The sequence below is a fragment of the Anser brachyrhynchus genome, assembly GCF_964034855.1.
Source record: "Anser brachyrhynchus genome assembly, chromosome: 18".
Lineage (NCBI taxonomy): Eukaryota > Metazoa > Chordata > Aves > Anseriformes > Anatidae > Anser > Anser brachyrhynchus.
Window position 1 is genome coordinate 2926920 of NC_137711.1, and position 22388 is coordinate 2949307.

The window sequence follows — 22388 nt, forward strand, 5'->3', positions numbered from 1 at the left end:
ATTGCCCCAGGGCTCGGAGCCAGCATCGCCAGGCTCCCCGTTACCCCAGGCTCCCCGGGCAGCGCAGTGCGAGAGGGCAGCGCCCGTCGGTGCCTGGTACAAGGCGACACCGTCGGTGCCAGCGCGGCACCGCAAAGCCGGGCACCGCAGCGCTCCTTCCTTGCTCAAGGACACCGGCAGCTGCAGCTTTTTCCTATTTTTTTTTTTTTGTTACCGATCTCAAGGAAAATTAGGGGAAACCCTGCAGCGCCGTGGCTCGAGCTCCAGCCCTGCAGCCGGGCGCAGGAAGCCGCCGGCCCGTGCCGCGTTTCCAGTGCCCCGCTCCCTTCCTCCCCCGGGCACGTAGGTGCCGAGCCGGTGCCGCCCGCTCCCGGTTTGACCCGCACGCCGCCGCCTCAGCTCCCCGCACGGCGAGATGCTCTCCTCCAGGAGCTGCCCGCACGGCGCGGAGGGGACGGTGCGCGTGCCCCGAGCCTCCACAAACCCTGCACCGGGGCTTCGGCGTGCAAACGCTGCTCCCGTCCCGTCCCGCTCCTGCCTCCCGGCTCCCCGGTGAGCCTGAGCCGGGGACGTTCCCGGCCCCGTACCCAGCTGCGGGGTGAGGAGGGAGCAGGGGGCTCTGCCCAGAGGTGGCCGGACCACGGCCGCGCTCCCCACGGGCCTAAACGCGCGCGCGATGCCCTCCGCTTCCAGCCCAGGCCGCATGTCGGAGCCCTTCCTGCAGACCTCGGGGGCACAAAATTTGGGCGCAAAAGCCCCAGGGCTGAGCTCGGCGCGAACCCAAACGTGCTCCTGGGGACGCTTCGTGCTGCTCCCTGCGGGCACCGCCGGCTCCCCCTGCCCTACTCACGGCGGGGGGGTTGCTGCACCCCCGGTTCCTGGACCGGGACCCCCGCACCCCGTCACCCCCCCCCCGAACCTCAGCAGGTGCCGGGGCGGGTGGCGGGATCGGGGGGCATCCCCCCTCCCCAAAACGCCAACCGTGCAGCTTTGCACCCCCCCCTGCACCCCCAATCCCCCGTCACCCCAGCAGGTGCCAGGGTGGGTAGCGGGTTCGGGGGACAATCCCCCTCCCCAAAACCCCAACCGCCCACTTCTGTGCACCCCAGCAGGCGCTGGGGGAAGGATCAGGATCAGGGTGCTCTCCCCCTCCCCAAACCCCCCACAGCCCACCTTTGCACCCCCCTGTGCACCCCTCATCCTGTTCCCATTCCCCAAAACCCCACTACCCCCCAAAAAAACCCCATTCCCCCCTCCCCAACCCCATTCCCCCCCATAAACCCCCTTAAGCCCCCCAAAACCCCCCTAACCCCCTCACAACCCCCCTTAAACCCCTCACAACCCCCCTTAAACCCCCCAAAGCCCCCATAATCCCCCTTAAACCCCCCACAACCTCTTTAACCCCCCCATAGCCCCCCTTAAACCCCCCACAACCCCTTTAACCCCTCATAACCCCCCTTAAACCCCCCCGAACCCCCATTAATCCCCCATAACCCCCCTTAAACCCCCCCAAGCCCCCCCAAACCCCCCATAACCCTCCCCAAACCCCCAATAACCCCCCCATAACCCCCCCTTAACCCCCCCTTAACCCTCCCCAACCCCCCATTAACCCCCCATTAATCCCCCCATAATCCCCCCCAAACCCCAAATAACCCCCCCGTAATCCCCCAAGGCCCCCCAAACCCCCCATAACCCCCCCCAAACCCCCCAACCCCCCCTTAACCTCCCCATAACCCCCCCAAATCCCCCCATAACCCTCCCCAAACCCCCATTAACCCCCCATTAACCCCCCAAACCCCCCCATAACCCCCCCAAACCCCCCATAACCCCCCAAATCCCCCCATAACCCTCCCCAAACCCCCCCATAACCCCCCCTTAACCCCCGATAATCCCCCCAAACCCCAAATAACCCCCCCGTAACCCCCCAAGGCCCCCCAAACCCCCCATAACCCCCCAAACCCCCATTAACCCCCCCAAACCCCCATTAACCCCCCCTTAACCCCCCCATAACGCCCCCCAATTCCACCATGAGGCCCCCCAATCCCCCCATTAACCCCCCCAAACCCCCATTAACCCCCCCCATCCCCCCCATCCCCCCCCCCGCGCCCCCAGCCCCGCCCCCCGCCCCCCCCCCCCCGCCCCGTTCCGCTCCGTTCCGAGCCGCGCCGCAGCCGGGCCGGGCGCGCACATGGCGCTGCGGAGCCGCCGGCGGAGACCGGCTGCAGCCGGTCTATAAAGGGCCGGCCCCGAGCGGCCGGGCGGGCACCGAGCAGCGCCGCGGGCCCCGGGAGCAGCCGGCGGGCAGCGGGGCCGCCTCCTCTCGCCGCCGGCCATGGGCCGCCCCTAGCCCCCCGCACCCCGGTGAGTTGGGTTTTTTTTTTTATTATTTTTCCTTTTTTTTTTTTTTTTTCGGGGACACCTTGCCGGGTGGGGGAGGGATGGGCTTGCGGGTTATTTTTTATTATTATTATATTTTTTTTAATTTTAATTTTTTTTTTTTGGTATTATTTTGTGCGCCCCCCCCCTCCACTTTTCCTCCCCTCCCCTTTTCCGCATCCCTTTATTTTTAGCCGGCGGCCCCCGGCGCCCGCCGAGGAGCCGGTGCGGCGGCGATGCAGAAACCGGGTCTGAAACGTTCCCGAAGTGATGCTGGGGGGGGGGCACCTCCATTCTTATCCCCCCCCCCCCAGCCTCACTTTAATCCCTCTCCGCATCGCAATGCCCATTATGCACGCCGAGAATTGCCATTATTGCTTTTTTTTTTTTCCTGCTCCTAAATAGCCGGGCGCCTCCTAACCTCATCCCCCCCCCGGTGCTCAGCCCCGAACCCGCACCTCTCTCTCGAGGGGGGGGGCTCCGACAAACTTCGAGCCCCGCCGGTGGTCGTGGCCCCCCCCCCCCCCGGGCACGGGAGGGATGCTGGAGCCCACGGCTCGCTCCGTCCCTCGGCAGGACCCCCTCGGGGAGAGCCATGCACCGGCCCGCACCCACCTTGTGGCACCGCAGAGCGGGGGGCAGCGGGGTGCTGGGTGCCCCCCTGCACCCCCCCCTACTTTGGGGTGAAGGGGGGGGGGCGCAGAGCCCTCGCCAGGCACCCGCGGGGCTGCTCGCCGTCACCCGTGGGTGCCGCAGCCGGGCAGGCGCACGCCTGCCGCCGGGCGAGAAGTTCCCCCGTGGGATGGGGAAGCGCTGCCGGAGCCGCTCGGGGTTCCTCCGGCGTGTAAAATGGAGGAGGGAAACGCCTGGCGGAGCGGGGAGCCTCAGCCCCGGGGAGGTGGCAGCCCCTTGGGGTGCAGCCCCCTCGCCGTCCCCGTCCCGGGTGGATGCCGTGCCCCCACCGCCGGGACGTCCCCATCGCCGCCACCGCCGCAGGTGTCGCGGCGCGGCTGAGCCCCGAGGGCTGCGTGGGGAGCTGGTGGCGGCGGGGGCGTCCCCGCTGCGGGCACGCTGAACCCCCCCCGGGAAGGTGCAGGCAGGCAGGGCTCGCAGCCCCGGCGTGGTGTTTTTGGGGAAGGAGCACGCTCCCGAGCAGCCGCCGTCCGCCCCGAGCGCCAGCAGCCGCTCAAGGCGATGTGCGGCGGCTTCGGCGGGCGGCAGCGTGCCGTGGCCGTGGCTTGTGGCACCCAGCAGCCCCGCAGGAGAGCGGCAGCACCCGGAGGTGCTGGTGGCTGCCCCGCGGGAGGGCCGGGGCCGGGGAGCGCCGTGGGAAGCCCCGGAGGACCGAGCCCTCTCCGGGTGCCGCGGCGGATCTTTCACGAACTGCATCCAGCCCCCTGCGCTGAACCGCAGCCGGTCGCTGGGTTTCGCTGATGGGAACAGCTCACCCTGGTGCCGGGCGGGGAGTTTCTAGCCCTCGGTTCAAAGGGCACGAGCAGAAACGGTCCCTGGGGGACCATCAAGGGAGGAACTTTAGCCCAGCGCCTGCATTTAATTCCTCAGCAGCCCGGGGACTGGCCAACGGCACCTTGGCGATGGTTTGGCTGCTAGGCCGTGCCTCCGTAAGCAGAATTCTTCTTACGCTGATGCCTGGCTTGTTCTCCCCTCTCTTCCAGATCAAAAATGACGGTCAAGGCTGTAAAAATGCCGTGCACCACTCCAAATGTTTATACTAAAGTGCCTGACGGAGGATGGGGTTGGACGGTTGCTTTTGCTTTCTTCTTCGTGGAAGCTCTTACATACGGCATTATAAAATCCTTTGGAGTCTTCTTCAACGACCTGATGGAAAGCTTTGACGAAACCAACAGCAGGATATCCTGGATCATATCCATCTGTGTGTTTGTGCAGACCTTCACAGGTAAGAGTAAAGGGCACGGGTCAGAAGGTGCAGCCGTGCTGCTGACTCGGCACGCGAGGGCCCGATCTCTGGGCTATCTGGGACTCGCGTCCCTGATGGCTCCACGACACGTAGCCTCCATAAAGCCTGGAGGCCGTGTTCCTGAAACACCACAAAATGACCGTCTCGACCTGCCAGGCCCTCTGAGCCACTTGTCCTGCTCGGCATGAGGGCGCAGCCTGCGTCCCCGGCTCCGGGGGCTGAGCCCAGCCCAGCTGCTCGGCTCTCATCAGAAATGAAACTGATGAAACGAGAACTTCACAGCCTAATTCCTTAGTGAAAAGCCTCACGTATAACCCGAGCTTTCATCAAAACCCGCTTGTTTCGGTGGGTTTTGCAGCAGGTTTGTCCCAGGCTGCCATGCCTTGGTCTCTTCTGGAAGCTTTTCATCCGAGGGTGGCTGCAGGGGTGATGCTGCGCTCTGCGAGGCTGACGGCGAGGTGGCACGTGGTGGGGACTGGGAGGGGGCAGAGGCGCAGGGAGAGGCTCCGAAGGGGACGGCAGCTGGGGAAGCTGCCGACCTGTGTGCTGACCACGGCTCTCTTCCCACCCAGCTCCTCTGTCAACCGTCCTAAGCAATCGCTTCGGTCACCGCTTCGTCGTGATGGCCGGCGGGGTGCTGGTCAGCACCGGCATGGTCACTGCCTCCTTCGCCCGCACCGTCGCGGACATGTACGTCACCATCGGCATCGTTTCTGGTGAGTTGTCCCCGTCCCCGTCCCGCCGCACGCTTTCACGTCGCTTCTAGCGAGCTCCGCCTGGGCGCTGCGCCTGCACTGGGCAGGAGCCCCGCTCGCTGCTGGTTTAACTGGGATTGCTGGGGAGGGGAGAGCCCTTCGCAGGTCAAACCCTCTCCTCTCCCTCGCTTCTTGTTCCTGTTACCTTGCCCTTTTTCCAATCTGGCCTGGATGCCCTGCTCACGTCTGCTGCCAGTGAGCTTTGCCTCGCTTACGGGAGCAACCGCTGCAGGCTCAGAGTCTTTAAGCAGATGAGGTCCTCAAAGCAAATACGGCTCTGTTTGGGAACAGGAGGCACTGCCTAGCAGGTTTGGGGTTTTGGGCCTTTTGTTTTTGTTTTTTCTTGGGTTTTGCTTTTGTTTTTTTTCCTCTCGTCCAATTTAAAAAAATAACATTTTGGTTTCCCCAATGGTTTTCTTCCAGGGTGACTTGCTGAGTTGGCCGAAATGATACTGTAATCTCACCACCAGGAAAGCTGACTTAACGTGTTCTCGCATCAGTGTTTCCCCCTCCCTTACTTGTTGTTATGGCAATTTTTGGCATTTATTCACAGGCCTCGGATACTGCCTCTCTTTCCTCCCGACTGTCACCATTTTATCACAGTATTTTGACAAAAGGCGTTCGCTGGTCACAGCAGTGGCATCTACAGGGGAATGCTTTGCTGTCTTCTCCTTCGCACCAGGTACAGTGCCTGCATACCGTGAATTCCTGCATGCCTACACCACAATCCTGCTCTGATCCTTTTCCCAACCCAGTGGTGCTCGCTGGCCTTACCGTGAGCTGCTGCGGCCCCCAGGTTGTAGCTGATGTGCCTGCGGCTCTCCTGCCCCGCAGGCAGGATTACTTGTAATCCTAAAGAGCGGTCTAACCGTGGCAAATGCCCTCCCCTGTCCCCAGCAGCCGAGGTGCCGTGCTGTCAGGGAGGGGTCCTGAGTCCCCCAGCGCAAGGGATGGTGCTGAGCAGCTTGCAGCTGCCCCGAGCTGCGGCGGGGAGAGGGAAAGGGGCACAGGCAGGTGCTGGGGAAAGGGCTGCGCTCCCCCCAGCGCTGCCTGGCACGCCAGGCCCTGCTGCACCGCTGCCCGACCCGCTGGTTCCCTTTATAGAGCTCGCAGGCTAAAAATAAGACTTGAGAAACTCCAGCTATTTAAAACACAGGCAGTACAAATAACTGCTCCTAAAGGTTAGTGGGCTCGTGCTGAGCGCAGGCGGCTGAGCGGCCGCAGCCTGCTGGGGACCTGCCCCCAGCCCAGGAGAGGAGCACATCCCACGCGTCCCCATCGCTGCCCTCTCCCCAGCAGCGTGTCCGGGGCCTTTCCTTCAGATGGCGGCCTCATGGGCACGCTTGTGCTCGGCTAATACCCATCCCAGAGCTCGTTTGGTTGCAGTTGAGGGCTTGTAATTAAGCAGTTGCACGCACCTTTGAGTGAGGCCGACAGACTTCCTCTGGTAGCTGCCTGCAGGGTGGGGTCAGCTGAAAGAGGAAACTCAAACGTTGCGTTTGCTCTCATTCACTAAAAATAACACCACCTACATCCCCGCACATCCCGAACGGGTTGGGACCTCCAAAGTGACAAGCAGCAAGATAGCTTCTGCTAGCCAGATGTGCGATGTGATGCCTGGCCTTCCTGCTGAGACGTGGGTGCCCACCCCTGGGTGGCCCTGCAGGGCAGGATGAGGTCCATGGTCAGGAGGGGCCCACGCTCAGCCTCCGTCTGGGCTGAGGTGCTCCGGACCCTTCAGCTGGTGCCAGAAGTGCTACGGCTTTGGTTGCTCCGCTAACCAGAAATTCAGATAGCTTCTTGGCGTAACCGCAGGGGTTTTTAGTTACGCGCTGTTCCTGTGCTCTCTTTCCTCAGCAATTACTGCTCTGAAGGAGCAGATCGGCTGGAGATACAGCCTGCTGTCTGTTGGGGTGCTGCAGCTGAGCATTGTCATCTGCGGATCGCTGCTGCGACCCATTATAATCAAAGAGCAAGCAGAAGAAGAAGTGAAAGTGCAGCCTTCGGAAGAGCCCACGGAGACAAAGTACATGCTTGAAAACGAGCAAACACGCACCTCAATAGAGTCCATCGACTCAGGAGTCGAAATAACTACCTCACCCAGAAATGTGCCTGGAAACACCAAAGCAGAGCCGAAAAGTGAAGAACCAAAGGAACACGCACAGACCCTCGTTGAAAACAACAGCCCCCCTACAGAACCAAAAACCAAACTACTGGACTTTTCTGTGATGAGAGACTCTAGCTTTATCTGTTATGCATTCTTTGGCCTATTTGCTACCCTGGGGTTCTTTGCTCCCTCCCTGTACATCATTCCCCTGAGTCGCAGCCTTGGCATCAGCAAAGACCACTCTGCATACATACTGTCAGCCATGGCGATCGCAGAGGTCTTTGGAAGAATTTCAGCTGGCTGGGTTCTCAACAAAAAGCCTATCCGCAAGATCTACATCGAACTCATCTGTGTCGTCCTGCTGTCCGTAGCACTGTTTGCCTTCCCTTTTGCCTCCGAATTCTGGGGGTTGATGACATGTAGCGTATTTTTCGGGTTCATGCTCGGAACAGTAGCGGGCACACACATTCCTCTGCTGGCAGAAGATGACGTGGTTGGCATTGCAAAAATGTCTTCCGCAGCTGGAGTCTACGTCTTCATTCAGAGCTTAGCTGGGTTGGCTGGCCCACCCCTTGCAGGTAACCAGAACTTTTCATCGCGCTTTTTGTATGTCTGATAAATACTGGTGCTGACCTCTCTAGAAGGTATTGTGATGGCCCTAGTCATAGTGCTACCCTAAAGACCTGCAGCTAGCGTCAGGAGGCTCTCGGAGCCTGAAGACTGCTGCAATGCAGCTCTGCAGAGTCCCAAAGACGAGGCAGGCTCCACGGAGGAACCTCAGGGCAGAGAAAAACACTGCAGTGCTGCCCTGATCCTGTCAGAAACCCAACACTGGCATCAGTTCAGGCTGTAGCGAGCGGCAGAAGCAGACTGCTCTCCCTGTGCAGGTGGTCTTACCACGCACTGCAAAAAAGGTGACATCTACCAGAACACATAGCTGCCTGAAGTGTCCTAGTGTCCCTGCAGTGACTCAGGTCTTCTCAATTGCGTAAAGATGACTGAACGTAACGTTTTCCCACCTTTCCTTTAAGGTAGCATCTGTTTGTCATCAGTTAATCTCTTCCTTGCAAATATTGATGCAGCGGTACCCGTAGGAATCCTCTTCTAGGCAGGGTGGGCAAGAATGTGGGAGAAGGTTGTGGCTAACTGGTGTGAATGTGTCTTCCATAGGTGTCTTAGTGGATAAAACACAGAACTACAGCTCGGCCTTCTACTCCTGTGCTGCTGGCATGGTCCTGGGCGCTGTGTTTCTGTCCTTGGTGAGACCGTGCAAGGCTGGGCTGTGCCACCGGCAGCAGCCGGGCGCGGAGGAAGGCGCGGCGGAAGGCACGGCACAGGGCACGCAAGACTTGCCAGAGGACTTTATTGAAATGGATATTGGAAAAGCAGATAATTCAGGAAAAGGCTGTGACAGCGTGGCGTAAAAACTGTTCCTTCTCCATCTAATATACGTGGTGTAAGCCTGGGGAACGTGTCAGCTCTGCTCCACATTTTAAAACTACATTCTAAAGGGAATGTGAAATTTTAAATGTGAACAGAACAGTTGCTATTAACAAACAACTTTTTTATTGTTAGAAAGAACTTTTTTAACCAACAATGGAAAGCTCCATAGAAAATACAGATAGCCACATAAGAATAATTCGTGTCTAGCATGAAGATGCGATGCACACTCCTGCTTTCCCGATAACACGCATAGGTAAAGGCTCAACTGATCCCATGCGAAAAACCGAACGGCAGAAGCAGCCCGTGCAAGTGAACCTGGCAGTGCAGTCTCTGACTGCCTCCGTTCATCCCATCCTACAAATCCTGCACAGTCACAAACCAATTATACTAACTAGAGACGAGTACTTGTGCAACACTAGTAGCCAACTGCATTTTCTTTCGGAAGAATATGGACTTACGTTTTAGATTTGAGGAGGAGGCTAGGCTAGATAGCTGACTTAAACATTGCTATTTTTCTTCTAATTAACTTGAATGTCACAAATGCTGGGAAATCAGAGGTTCCATATGTCTTTGTGGCCAGTTATTACTGCACATATTTCATGATAAGATCATTTTTCTTCTCCTGATTGGTTTCCTTAGAACCGTCTTGTATCACTAGTCTGACCAGATGTACTGTTTTCTAATTTAACTAGTATTTATTAATTTATTCTAAGATAGTTAAAGGATGTTATCTTAACTGGAGAGGAAAAATAATCTTTTGCATAATGGCAAACTGTCTTTACATCAAACCTTTCAATACCTATCTTGTATTGCTAGCTTGTGAAATTGTTGGGGAAACTTACTTTCACAGCATAGAGTATAGCTGTTTTTAATAGGTAGGCCCTAGGTAACCCCCTTGTTATTTAAAATAATAATAATAAAAAAATCCCTACAGATTCAGTATCTCCTTCCATAACGCCTCAGCTGCTGTCAGTGGACCTCGCTCTACTGCCCTAAGCAGACCACCACGCAGTGAGGATTTGGCCCAGCATGTCTCTAACAGCTGAATGTACCCAAATGTCTCACCTAGAGGTGCACGAGGACGTCTCTGCCACATCTCTGAACGAATGTGGAGTCCCTCGATGCTGTCGTGGCCGGGGGCTGGTCCTAGCGGTGCCCCTTCGTCCCCAGCCTCAGTGAGAGGCTTTTTGCTGCTGACTTCAGTGAGAAAAAAAACTGGAGCCCGTGTGTATTTAATGTGTAAAAGGAATTATAAAAGACCACGTACTAGCTGTTCATTTAGTCTTAACAGGAGAGATTCCTACTCACAGTGACACAAGCTTGCTTACCCCACCTATGTGCATCTTAACGCCTCTAGGCAACTCAGGGGGATAAATAAAACGAGTCTGTTTCAGTTTGAGTACACGTGCTTTGGAAAAAAAAAAAAAAAGCATTTCTGTGTATTTAAGTGGAAGTGGCATCATGCATTAACTGCTACACTGACATGTCTGTGTGTTTCACCAGCCATAGAAACGTGGGACAATCTGTAGAACTCCTCTTTGGGAAGGTGCTTGAATTGTTTTTGTCTTAGATGTCCAAAAAAAAAAAAAAAGAAACAGGCACTCATGCAACAAAGTGGCTAGAGCAATCCATCGTCACTGCCTGAAAACTGTTGTGACCATGCTGCAGTCTCGTGTCCTTTCTATGCCTCAGCACTTTATCACCCACAGCAGAACCTCGCTGCGTCACGCCAAGGACTGGAAGACCCCTTACCGAGAACTCGAGTGTTGCGAGTCAGTGAGTAACTGAACAAATACCGTGTTGCATTCAGATGTACTTTATTTATTGTTAATTTATGATACTTCAAGCATTTTGGTAAATGTTCTGTAGCCTATAATTGTAAGATTATTGAAGTCTTTGTAATATGAGACCTCACTACAGCACTTTGCTATTACAACTCTGCTTGGAAGTGGAATAAGGCCTCCAGGTTTTGCGTGTGTGTGAAAGCTCCCTGTTCTGCAGATTTACGAGGTTCTACTGTAACTTTTTTTACAACAATTTCCAATACAGATCAAATAATACGTTTGTCACTGACCTCGCCGTACGTTTCTGTCCTGTCTGTGTGTGCGCGGGCTCGGCGGGCCCAGAAGCGGGCTTCAATGCGCCCAGAGCAGGATTTACCCATTTGTAACGTACCTAGTGGGCTCTGGAAAAAAAAACCCTAAAACACTGACTTGGCAATAAACTTTTCCTTTTTTCCCTTTTTTTTTTTTTTTTTTTATAATTAAGAAAATGAAGAAACTCTGTTTCCCCTCGCCTCCCTCCTGCCCGTCCCTAGGAGCAGGGCTGGGTCTCTGCTGGCCTGGTGGTGCTGCGGGGTCCCGCTGCTGCTTTCCCTCCCGGGGCTGTGGTGTTGCACTTCCTCGGGCTGAAGCAGCGCGGTTACCCTGCAAATTGGGCAATCGTACAGTCGTACCTTCTCCTAAGCGAGCTGCTTGGAAGCCGGCCGCTCAGCGCTGACCTCGAGGGGACTCTTGCAAACGCTCACCAGCGCAGGCCTGGTTCTGAGCAGCCTTTTCTCCTTCTGAGCGGCGCCTGAATTGGTGCTACTTAGGGACATTATCCTCGCGGCTTCAAGAAGCAGGCAATCATGTCATTATTTTATCATCTCGCTGAATTGCAGAATACTTTCTACGTGCCAGGCTAGGCGGCTCACATATCAGAAATCAAACTAATAAATACCAGGCCAGTCGCGCTAAGGGGCGGTTTTCCCTTCCCCAAACCTTATTTCTCCCTACACCAGGTGAGGCTGTGTCCTTCCTCGCTTAGTCTGTAGCTCCTAGACCCACCGAACCCTGCGAGGAGTAATTTGGCCGTGCTGCTAAATTCCACATACAAATGTGTGTATAAGATTTGCAAATGGCTTGCTGAAGGACTCATCGCGCCACTGATACACGTTAATTGCCACTTGTTTTCGTTCTAGTTGCAAAAGTCCTAGAACAGAGGTAGGTGATCACACGTGCAAGCAGAGCAGACGACACAAATACCAAGCTCCCCGGAAGCCAATCTGTCTCCCAGTCTGGCTCTGGCTCCCTTGCAGCAGTGAACAAACATGATTTGCAACAACTTCCACAAAACAACAACAAAGAAGCACTACAAAGGCCGCACACTGTTCACATACTTCTAAATACGAGCACATAAAACTGTAACACTATCAGATGTCTCCCAGCACACAAACAATTTTGAGTAATTCTTCCCACCTGGTTTAAATTAATGGCCCATGACCTCCCCTGTTATCCTGGTATGAAGGCATCAATGCCAGAACAAAATAGGATGAAAATGCTTTTATTCAGTAACTGTGTATAGCTACTTCATGCCAGTAAATCAGAGGGCAACGCGCGACGGAGCTCACTCCTGCGAGCCTCGGTACCCCTTTCCAAAGGACTCCAACAAACTCTTGCAGCCATCTAGTCACTGAGGCCACTGCCAGGCAGATGTAAATAAAGGAAATTGCACAAGGGCAGCTTGCAGCAGGACAAAAAGCCCTCAGCCCCTAGGTGTCTGCCCATTCTATAGCAGAAAGGAAGCCGCACAATGTTTTTTTTGGTCATTTTTTCCACTTAAAACTAAAAGGAACGGCAACCTCTTAGTCTTTTTCACTTGTTTTAGATAAGCCAACATCGGGTTCTTAAAGGGACAAACAAGTCTTTAAAAATAGCTAAACTGGTTTTGGAGAGACCAAAAAAAAAAATGAAGTAGGTGCTTACAAAACAACACAAGTGTTTTAATGATTCCCCTCAGATGTTACTTGTTAGCATCTGAGATCATTGTTTTCCAGCTGCCCGTAGTAAACATGACCTGAATTTTCAGTGATGCAAGCACAAGAAGCAATCCTTCTCCCTCTTTAAGGCTCATCCTTAAGATGTCTCAGAGGTGGGTTGTAGCAGGACGTTCACTGACCTGCTGGCTCGGCTGAAGGACAACGACAAGGCGCCGTTTCCCAGAGGTGTCACTCTGCACTTGACCACTTGCTAACATGGGAAGGCAAAACCGCCTCCTTTTTCCTGCACTGCCACGCCGAGGGCTCGCTTTCCCTTCGGTCAGTGAAGTTCTGCACCATAAGCGCAGATCCAGAGGGACGGGGGATGCGGGCCGGGGCTGGAGAGGGAACGGTTCCCTCTAGCGTAGCACTGCTGCAGGAGGCCTGGGAAAGGCTCGCAGGCATCCGAAGATGCTCCCGATTCCAGAACCCCCTTTGCAGCTGAAATGTGTGTGCCTCCCACGGATGCAAGCGACCTCTGGGGCTCCCGGCAGAAACACGCCGAGTTTTTTCCCCCCGCAGTTTCGCTCACCCAGACTTTTACTTGCAGGATATGCAAACTCGTGGCTGCGCTGGCATAAAGCTCTTTTTTTTTTTCTCTTGCAAATTGCAGCAAGCCACCTAATAAATCAAACACAACCCCCCACCCTCTTTCCTACAGCAGTTGTCAAGCTCCAGTTACGACAATTTGTGGTAAAATATTACTCACCAACACTTTGGCCTGTGTGAGAAGCTCTGCCTCCGTAAAGACAGCGCCCTAAATCACTGCTTTGTCACAGAAGCCACAAGCATAACCAAAAGACTTATTACACGCAGACATTATGAGAACAAGGCCAACGAGACAATAGCTTCCCCGGCTTCCTTTTTGTCAAAGCTTTCATTAATGTTGTGAACGGCTTCTTCTGCTGCAGCCACTGCCGGCTGCCTGCCGCAGCCCGTCTGGCAGCGGCGCGGCACAAACCGGCCCCAGGGAGCCCCAGCAGCAGCGAGACCGAGCATCTCCTCCTGCTCAGCATCACCTCCTGCTCAGCATCACCTCCTGCTCAGCATCTCCTCGTGCTCAGCATCACCTCGCGCTGGGTCAGACCCTGCCCTCCCCAGGGACTCCGGCAATTTCCTTTTAGTCTCCGCGAGCTTGCGCCGAAGCCATGGGAAGTTATCCCAGGGAGGCATTTTAAGCACATCAAGGTTTTTGCATTTCGCCGTTGATGTGGCTGGTATTTTTTTTTTCTTTAAACCTGCTGCAAAATGAGTCAAAGATACGAAATAACCCGAGAAATTAGAGCTGGGGTTGAGGGCCTGCAGGAGATGGGCACACCAGGCAGCGGGCACCAACTCCCTAGCAGGTGTGTGTCCTGCCGCAGCCGCAGCCGGTGGGAGCAGGGCTCTGAGGACAGCCCGGCTCCCCCGGCCACCTGTACTCACAGTTTGGTGTTTGCAGGCAGGAGCTAGCACCGTAATCCCCACGCTCTGGCACTCACGCCCTGCATTCCCCCAGAAAACCCGCAGCAGGGGTGAGGGGAAGGGGCTGCTCTCGTTTGCACAGCGGAGGGGGGAGCAGGGCAGGACCCGGCAGCAGCGGCTGGGCTCGCGGCAGGCTGGGGTGCACCCGCTGCGGGACAGGACGTCTCTGCTCCCCACAGGCAGCCGTGCTGCACGAGGCAGCCTTTGCTGAATTCTGCACTGTGCACGCCAAGGAACTTGGGATTTGACAATGCATACGGAGCAGCAGCCTGTGCCCTGCTACGAGCTGACCAGGCAGAAAAGCCAGCTCCTTCCCAAACTCCACAAGGCTCCCTGCCCACTGGGAAACGTCCCTTCCCCTCCTCCTGCAACAGCCCAGGCCTCCAGCACGAGCTCTGAGCTTGCCCTGATCATAACAAGTAAATCAGCAAACCCTGCCTGCGCTTCTATCTCCCTTCCTTACGCACCCCAGGCTTTATCAACAACAGCTTATCAGCAGCAGCCACGCGGGAGGAACAGCCCCACAGCACTATCGGGTGCCACGGGGCTGGAAGCGCTGCTGTCAGCCGGTCTCACCAGCCGAAGGGATCAAGCTGGCTCAGCACCTCCAGGAAAAGCCGGATTCCCTCCCGTACATTGCCAAGAAAGACCCAAAAGCCCACGCGCTCGCTGCACAGAGCTGCCTGCCGCGCATCGGTCCTCCCAGCCACGGCGGCCACAGGAACCCAGCTCACCCCTGTCCCCGTCCCCACTGGGGACACCCTACAGCTTGCACGGGTGTACGGGACTGCCTGCAGGAGGGCCCACCACCAGCACGGCTCCTGTGGGCCCCCATCACCGGGAACAGGCAGGAGGGGAGCATCCCACCCCACCTACGAGGACCCCACAAACCAGCCCAGCACCCGCTGGGTCCCGCTGGGTGCCCGCTCCCCAGCTTGCACCGAGCCCCTGCAGCGCAGGAGCGCGGCCGTTCCTTAACACGCGGCCCCCTTCCGCTCCAACGTCGGCTGCACGTAGCCCCGTGAGATGTTCAGCCCCTGCCCTCGCATGACGGTGGCGGTTCTGGCAGCAGCCAAAGTCCCGTCCGCACGTACCTGCAGGGAAAGCACTCTGTCCTCGCAAGGCGTTCCCTCCCCCAGTGACTCACGCCATTCCCCACGCGCTGCCAGGAGTGAAATACATTAAATAAACTGTACCTGGAAAGGCAGAGTCTGCAGGCATAAAAACAGCTTTTCTGTTTCCTCTCCCTTTTACTGGCTGTTTTTCTGCCGCCTCGGCTGGCGGAGAGGCAGAGCCCTCCAGAGCTCCTCTCAGTATCACGATCGAGGGCTCTCAGGAGAGAACCTGGAAACGCGCTCCCTCAGCAACCACCAGCAGAAATCCTGGGGCTAACAGATCACCTCGATATTTAAATACTAAACCACATCCAGTCTCTAGTTCATAAAACATTTTCACTGAGACTGCCCCTATCCTTTCCCGCGGTCTTCACACCTCTAAGATGCTTTTTCATTCTGTTTTGGACAGCTCGGAACGAGACAAGCGTTTTCAAGAGTTTCTTCAAATACACGCCGAACTTTAAATGCAGGAAGAAAGCAAGGCTTTGCAGAGCACTGGGAACAGTGCTTTTCCGAAGGTTACAGGCTACTAAAATCTAGCGGTAATAGCCTTGTTTCTTTATCTTTCACAACTGTACTAATGTATGTGCTTGTAGAGGGTACGGCCCACCTCTGTAGGCTACTGAGTTGGTGAAGTCTGACCAGTGGAAGCGTTTTCTGGATGGTATTCTTCAAGGACCGGACGCTGATCTTGCAGCCCAACCTACACGTTGGATTTCTTGGGAAAAAGCACCTTTGGTGCAGGAGAAGGGGCCAAACCGGTCAGCTAACAGTGTGCAAAGTGATAACTGAACAGAAACTAAACTTCTATCAAACTCACTCATTTAAATGCAAGAAAATAACAGTAATAAACATCAGAATGTGTCAGCACTCTATTTCAAAGCAGCATTTACATACATAGATGCACTTTGGCGTGTACTTCCTCACTGTCAGAATAGCAGATAATTCACACGCTTTAGAAGCACTAATTGCTCACAGTGTGTGAGATCGTGAAGGGAGCACAAAGGGAGACTTGTGCACCAGAGAGCAAAAATGAATCCCGAAAATTGTGCGCAGTGGGAACTCTCACCTGTCAGCTTGGTTTGGGGCCCTGGGACGAGTGAGTCAATTTTCCAGCAAAGGAAATATCCTACCTGGGTGATGTGAGGCAAAATGAAAGCCTAACCAAATCCTGCTAACAGTAATTAAAAATAACACCCCGGCACAGGAAATTAAACCTTTCACACGAAGTGCCAATTAAATCCGTGAACCCGATTCAGAAAAAAACAGAAACTACGTAAACAACCTGGATTAAAGTTCCAGGCACCTTCTCCCAACCTTCCTGCAAACTCTCGGGTGCAACTGGACTTTTGATCCTCCCCCTGTTACCCTCTCTCTACGGACAAATTCTGGTACCTGCGGAGGCTCTCCTTCAGGGCAGCACGTACCGTGCTCAGGGACCGTTTCTCCCCACCTACAGCCAGCGCCCTAAAACTCAGCTGTTCATTCCCAGTTGCTCCTTTCACCTGCAAACACTACTTTACTTCTGCACAGGGACTCTCACTCCTGCAGTTTCGTTACTGGTCTTACAATAGAGGAAGAATTAAAGAGCCCAAGAATCCGCTGCAGCTGTGTGCAGCACAGCACACCCCAGACCCCATTTATAAAAGAAGTGCTCAGCGGTGATGAAGACAAACATTCCTGGATACACGCGGCACCAGCAGAGACCAAACACTGCAGCATCGTGTTAGCAACCAGTGTCAGCCAAGAGATGATACAAACATTAGCTTTTCAGTGAAGAATTTTTAAGGCACTGGTAGATTCTTGTCACACAGTGCATTTTAAAATAGTTCATAGTAAATGACGGAAAGTAACCCTTTAAATACATGAGCTTCTCTGTACAGACTAGACGCTTTTCTCACGTGCTTTAGTCCTGGTAATAACCACCTGCAGCTCTCCTCGAACACTTCGAGAGGCTTTGGGGAACGTCTTCATTCCGGTACTGAGTCCTGCCACTGTTTTGCTGTTGACTTCAGCCCTGACAGTGCTGACACAACGCATTAAATGGGCAACATGAAATAAGAAAGTTGAAAGGCTTTTCTCTTAATGTTACAAGATTAAAGCTACTTTCAAATTCATTCTTTCTCATCACCACACTCCACTTCTCGTGCTTAAAACCAGCAGGGGTTAATGCTAGCTAGAAGGTTGCCAGCCCCCAGCAGAACCCTCCTGCTTCGCTCCCCAAGTACCCTGACTCTTCTGCAACACCTGCTTCTTGTTAGCAAAACAAATAAACAGTTTGTTACTAACCACATGTATAACTCTCTACCACTGACATTTCTTTGCATGTCTCAGACCACAGTTTCCTTTGGAAACCCTGAACTTACGTGCTCCTTTAGTTCTTACGTTTGTAAGGCTGTAGAACGATGAGAAAAACAAGAAAACACGCAGGGACAGAAGCTACAGTATCTACAGCAACAGCTGAAACACAAACTAACCTCGGGCTTGTGAAATTCACCCCGCAAGGAAGTTAAAAATGAGGCTGACCGGCACACGCCACGGGTGTTGTAACCGAATCTCAAGGGCTAGGTGGCAGTTCCCAGGCAGGGCTCCCGCTGCCAGCTACCTGCTCCCATCGCCCTGCGCAGAGCGAGAGAGAAGCTGCCACGCGGTTCCAAGAAAAAAAGGAAAGGCACCAACCCACCCAGGCCGCTTGGGTAATAACAGTCTGCTCCTGGACACCTTTGTCCCCAGGAGGCCTTGGGAAGGGCTGTTTAGCTTTGAAGACACGCTGCTGGCAGGCAGGAAGCACTGCTCCTGCCCCAGCTCAGCACGGCCGACCTGCAGGGCAGCGGGTGACGGCGACGGGAAGCAGCTGAGCCCGCACACGTGCAGCAGCTCCAGGCGCCAGCGAGCAGCACGCTCACAGCTCTCCCCTGCCCCCAGAGCTACGTGGTTTGCCCTGCTAGGAGGGACGGGCAGCAATGCCGTGCAGGTGGATGAGCAGTAAGAGCTCTGCGGCAGGGGCTGCCAGCAGCACAGGCACGGTGCTGCTGAAGGGGAAGAAAGGTTTGGGTGCTGGTTTCTGTGACTGCCCCGTCCCCAGATGTGACAGCTTTCTGCAGTGACAAAGCCGATGGCTGCTTGTGCAAACGAGTTGGGCAGAGGCGCAGAGGGTGCCTGCCTGAATCCTCCGGTGGCTGGCACCCTGCACCACGCGCTGCAGCCACAGAACCCAAAAAACCACCAAATTTCCCTAGTCAGGTCTGAAAAACTGACTGCGTTAGGTAAACTGTTCCTACCTACACTTCCTCACCTTCCTCCACTCCTTTCCGCTGACAGCACCTATCACAAAACGGGCTCCAGCTCACCTTGCGGGACCTCAGCAGCAGCAAACCAGAGCCCAGGAGTAAAGGAGCCGTGAAAAAAGGCACGGCTGCGGCGGAGAAGCCGCCTGCTTCCCTCGAGCCGGCCCCTGCTGCTCCCCAAGTCGGAATCCCCTGAGCAGCTGGCAAAGGCGAAGCCCCCCGGCTGCTCCAGGGGGGTCCGGCCGGCAGAGCCCCGGTACCTGCCGCTGCCTGCGGGCCCCGGGGAGCAGGGCTGGGGCCGGGGCCGGGCTGCACGGCCCGTGGGCGCCCCCTGCTGCCGCCCCCCCGGATGGAGGAGCTCGGACCAGCCCCGGGACCGGCTGAAGGAGGCTAAGGGAGGTCACTCACCGGTGCCCCAGGCCCGGATTAAATGGGGCCGAAGTGGGATGGCCGCTGCGGTGCTGGTTTGGGGGCAGCGTGAGCGCTGGCACCCATGGGTGCCGCCAACCGGTGCTGCTCTCGGAGCAGTGTCCTGCGGGCAGCTCCCGAGGGACGCGGCCACCCCCAGCGCCCTAAAAAGCCAGCGTGGGCTGCAAGTGAGGTGCGCTGGGGAGCTTGGTCCTGCTGACGTGTGGGTGACCGAACGGGGAGCGGAGGCACCGCCGGGCTTGGCTGCTACCGAATGGGAAAGATGAGCCTGGAGACAGGCGGCAGCTGGCACGCTGACGCTCACAGAGGCGGCGGGACGTGGGGGGGAAGCCGGGACCCTAACCTCGCTGTCATCATTGCTTTCCAGCTTTCCACGCTGTTTTTAAAGCTGTATTTCTCACTGAAGTCACCGTGGGATTGCTACTGCCCATACCCACGCAGCCTCGTCGCTGGGCACGCACACGTACCCTGCCACTGTATTAATCTGACTTTTTAAGCACAATGCCCTCAGCAAAGTCTAGCTTTATCAAAGCCACTTGATAGCTTTAATGAACACAGACTTTGTTTTATGAGGGAAGGGCCAAAGAGCGTATTTATGACCGGCATGGCTTAGGTATCAGAGAATCCTGCTGTGACCAGGAGGCAAACTCATGCTCCGAACGTGGCATGAGATCTCGGAGGGCCTGGCTCTTTCCCCTACTGTCCTTTCATACTCTTTGCCTTTAAGTTTACAGCAAAGTTACATTAGACTTAAATCCAGTCGTCCACATGTAATGAAGATTTTTAGTATTTAAAAACAAGCACATATTTTTTTTCCTCTGCAACCAAAAAGTCCAGTTGCAGGCTACAGGGCTGCCTGCGTTTGTTAGGAATTCCCCTCCTGGATTTTATTTGCATGGGAAATATGGCAAAAGAAAGGGTGCCTGAGCAGCACGGTGAATCAATACCACTTGTGGGCCTGCTTTTTCCAATGACTAGAACTTAATGAGTTGGAAATATATCCGTCTTCTAAAACTCACAGAGCCATAAAACAAACTGTGAGGCACTGAGTATCGCTGCTCACCTTCTGCTACACACACACAGCAAGCATGATTTGGCATTTTTTCTATTAGAACAGAATAGAATAAAATGGTTCAGCTGGAAGGGACCTACAATGATCACCAAGTCCAGCTTAAGCTGTTTGTTCACATTTTGAAAGCCATTCGAGTTTTCAAACATACCAGGTTATGCTGTAAGACACAATACCTTCTGTCAAAGCAGCTTGTCCAAAGACAAAATTCCAAGACTCAGTCTGGATAAAGGTCTGTCATTGTTATTCCCACAACACACAAAGCACCTGTCTTTTCTCCTTCAGGTATTTCAACAGATCCCCTGGGGGAAAAAAAAAATCAATGAAAAGACTTTTGTCAGGAAAAAAAAATAACTTTTGTTAGGATAGAAACAGAAATACATAGAAAAGCTGTGAACACACAGGATTATTTTTACATACGTAAATACACACTGTTGAACAGGAAAGTCTGAGTATTCAGACACAATAATATTCCAAAGAGAGACTTTTTAAGTGCAAGTCCTCTTTGCAGTTTTGGGCCTTCAGACAAATTAGCCCTTTTTAAAAATTATTTTTTATTTGGTTCACAGATTGTTGAAATATTGTTTTATAAAAGCAGAAAGAAAGGACAGTAAGAAATTTAGATATTTGAATCTATTTCTGATTGCTAGAGGAAAAAAAGTCTTCCTAAACCTATGGATACTAAGTGGGCTCAGCAAAATTGCTAGTAGACCACATCACAAAAAAAAAATCACCATTATGAATGATCAAACAGCAAATTTTATTACTGTAGTCCCCCAGATTTTTTCTTAACTTAACCAAGTTTGACAAGAACATAAATCCTACATTATTACGCTCAACAACAGGCAAAACATCTATCTGTCCACTGCATTAATTTAGGGAGTTTATTTCTCATACTCAGTGGCTGACAGAGCATGGGCTTCACAGATGTAACAGCGTAATTCAACCAGCTCACGAAGCATGAGCCTGCTGCTCTTAGATCATCCTGCTGTCTGCAGTGCGACTACTTAAATTAATAAAAGTTACAGGAACCAAATAACTGCAGGAGCTGGGATTTGGGCTTGCAAGACACCGACTTCTAAACTGTTTTCACACCTGTTCTCTTCAGTACAAGGCACCAGGAACAGTCTTTTATCAGACACCTCCCCTCTGATCAGTGACTAACAAAGAATCCCAAGTTCCCTCTGTCCATCAATTTGTCAGCATTATGTACCTGCATGAGTTTGTAGGCTACTTGTAGTGTGTTCATTTACTCCAAAAGCACACGCTGTACGTGAAACTGGAATGGGTTCCAGGATTTTTAGTCAGATCACTGGAAAAGGCTTCACAGTACTCCTTCGACCATGTCACATAATCTTCTGTGCCGAGTCCTCGAACAAACCTGTAGAAGGAATCCAAAACGACACAAGGTTATTAATTTTCCTGCAGCAGGATAAGCCAACCAACTTGCTTAACAGCTTTTTCTCAGAGCTGTAATATCCCCACTTATTTCAATTTTTAATGAATTTCAATCCATTTTGTGGCAGAAAAGTACACGCATAGCTGCTGCGTAGCATTTAGAACACGCCCCAACTACACATGCAATCTTTTACAGCTCCTGACAATCCCAAGACCTTGTTGCACCGACATTTGCCACCTTAAGCAGTGACTAAAGGATAAAATAATTACGTGCACTGGCTCAAACTAATGCACCCCACAGCAGCAATACAGATGTTTACCGGTAATTACTGCAATGCCGGATATCTTCTGCTGTGACAGACCAGGGCTTTGCTTATTGAAGCCCAGAAGAAGCCGATGAAGGAAGAGGCAAACATTCGCGCCAGGCCCTGGCACGCCGCGTTTGCTGCTGATTTGGTTATTTTCAGCATACATTTACAACAGGAAGGCTTGTGAGAGGAGGAGCGTACCTTCTGAACACGGTTAATTAAAAAGTCGTGAAAACGACAAGGGAAACGCGAACGCGAACGCGCTGCGATTCCCCGTCCCCAGCCGTCGCGGGCCGGGCGGGGGGAGGCCAGGTCAACCTCGCAGGCCGCGGTGCTGCCGCCGCCGCCGCCGGGCCCTCGGTGCCGCCGAGCCCCGGTGGGACGAGGCCTCCGCCCGGCCCCCGGCTGCTGCCGGCCCCGGCTCCTCGCAGCGAGGCCTGGGGGCTCGGGGAGGGCCGGAGACGGAGGCCCGCGGCCCGCAGCCTTCCCCCGGCCGCCGCCCGCCTGCGCCCTCCGCCCCGTTCTCCTCACGGGGGCGCCGGGACCGCGGCGGGCGGAGCCGCGGCCGGAGCGGGGCCGGGGCTGGAGCCGGGGCTGGGGCCGGGCCCGCCGCCCTTCCGTGCCCAGCCCGCAGGCCCCACGGCCCCGCAGCGCTGCCCGCGGAGCCCCAGCGCGGCCCCGGCCGTGCCGTGCCGTGGAGAAGCCCCTGGCCTCGGTCCCCAGCCAGCCTGGGGTCGCTTTGGTCCCTCAAGTCGGTGTCCCCAGGACTGCGGGTGCCCCCTGAGCCGGGCTGGCGGCTCGCAAGTCCCCCCACGAGCAGCCCGTTTACGCAGCAAAGCACAGCACGGAGGACGGTCACCCCTGAGCTGGGCGGATAAAATCACCGGGGTGGCTTTTGT

The 22388-nt window shown here is 54.7% G+C and overlaps 2 protein-coding genes across 3 annotated transcripts in view; one reads left to right on the forward strand and one right to left on the reverse strand.

Moving 5' to 3' along the window:
• The window catches only part of ARSG (arylsulfatase G), a 43541-nt gene extending 21509 nt beyond the window's left edge, over window positions 1–22032 (reverse strand). Inside the window, exons 1-3 of one of the 2 annotated variants that reach the window (XM_080560605.1) lie at window positions 21502–22032; window positions 20997–21164; window positions 19960–20085 (exon numbers count right to left, since the gene is read on the reverse strand). The gene's annotated coding sequence lies outside the window, so the exon portion shown is untranslated. Of the gene's footprint in view, window positions 1–2991; window positions 4032–19959; window positions 20086–20996; window positions 21165–21501 lie in introns of those variants that run through there. The other variant, XM_080560607.1, reaches the window with a different exon arrangement.
• SLC16A6 (solute carrier family 16 member 6) lies at window positions 2164–10697 on the forward strand. The gene is made up of 6 exons (XM_080560604.1): window positions 2164–2361; window positions 4053–4294; window positions 4888–5031; window positions 5624–5752; window positions 6928–7755; window positions 8348–10697. Exons 2-6 carry the CDS (start codon window positions 4060–4062, stop codon window positions 8599–8601), a joined length of 1590 nt encoding a protein of 529 aa, XP_080416730.1. The 5' UTR covers window positions 2164–2361; window positions 4053–4059; the 3' UTR covers window positions 8602–10697.
• Window positions 22033–22388: the final 356 nt, after the last annotated feature.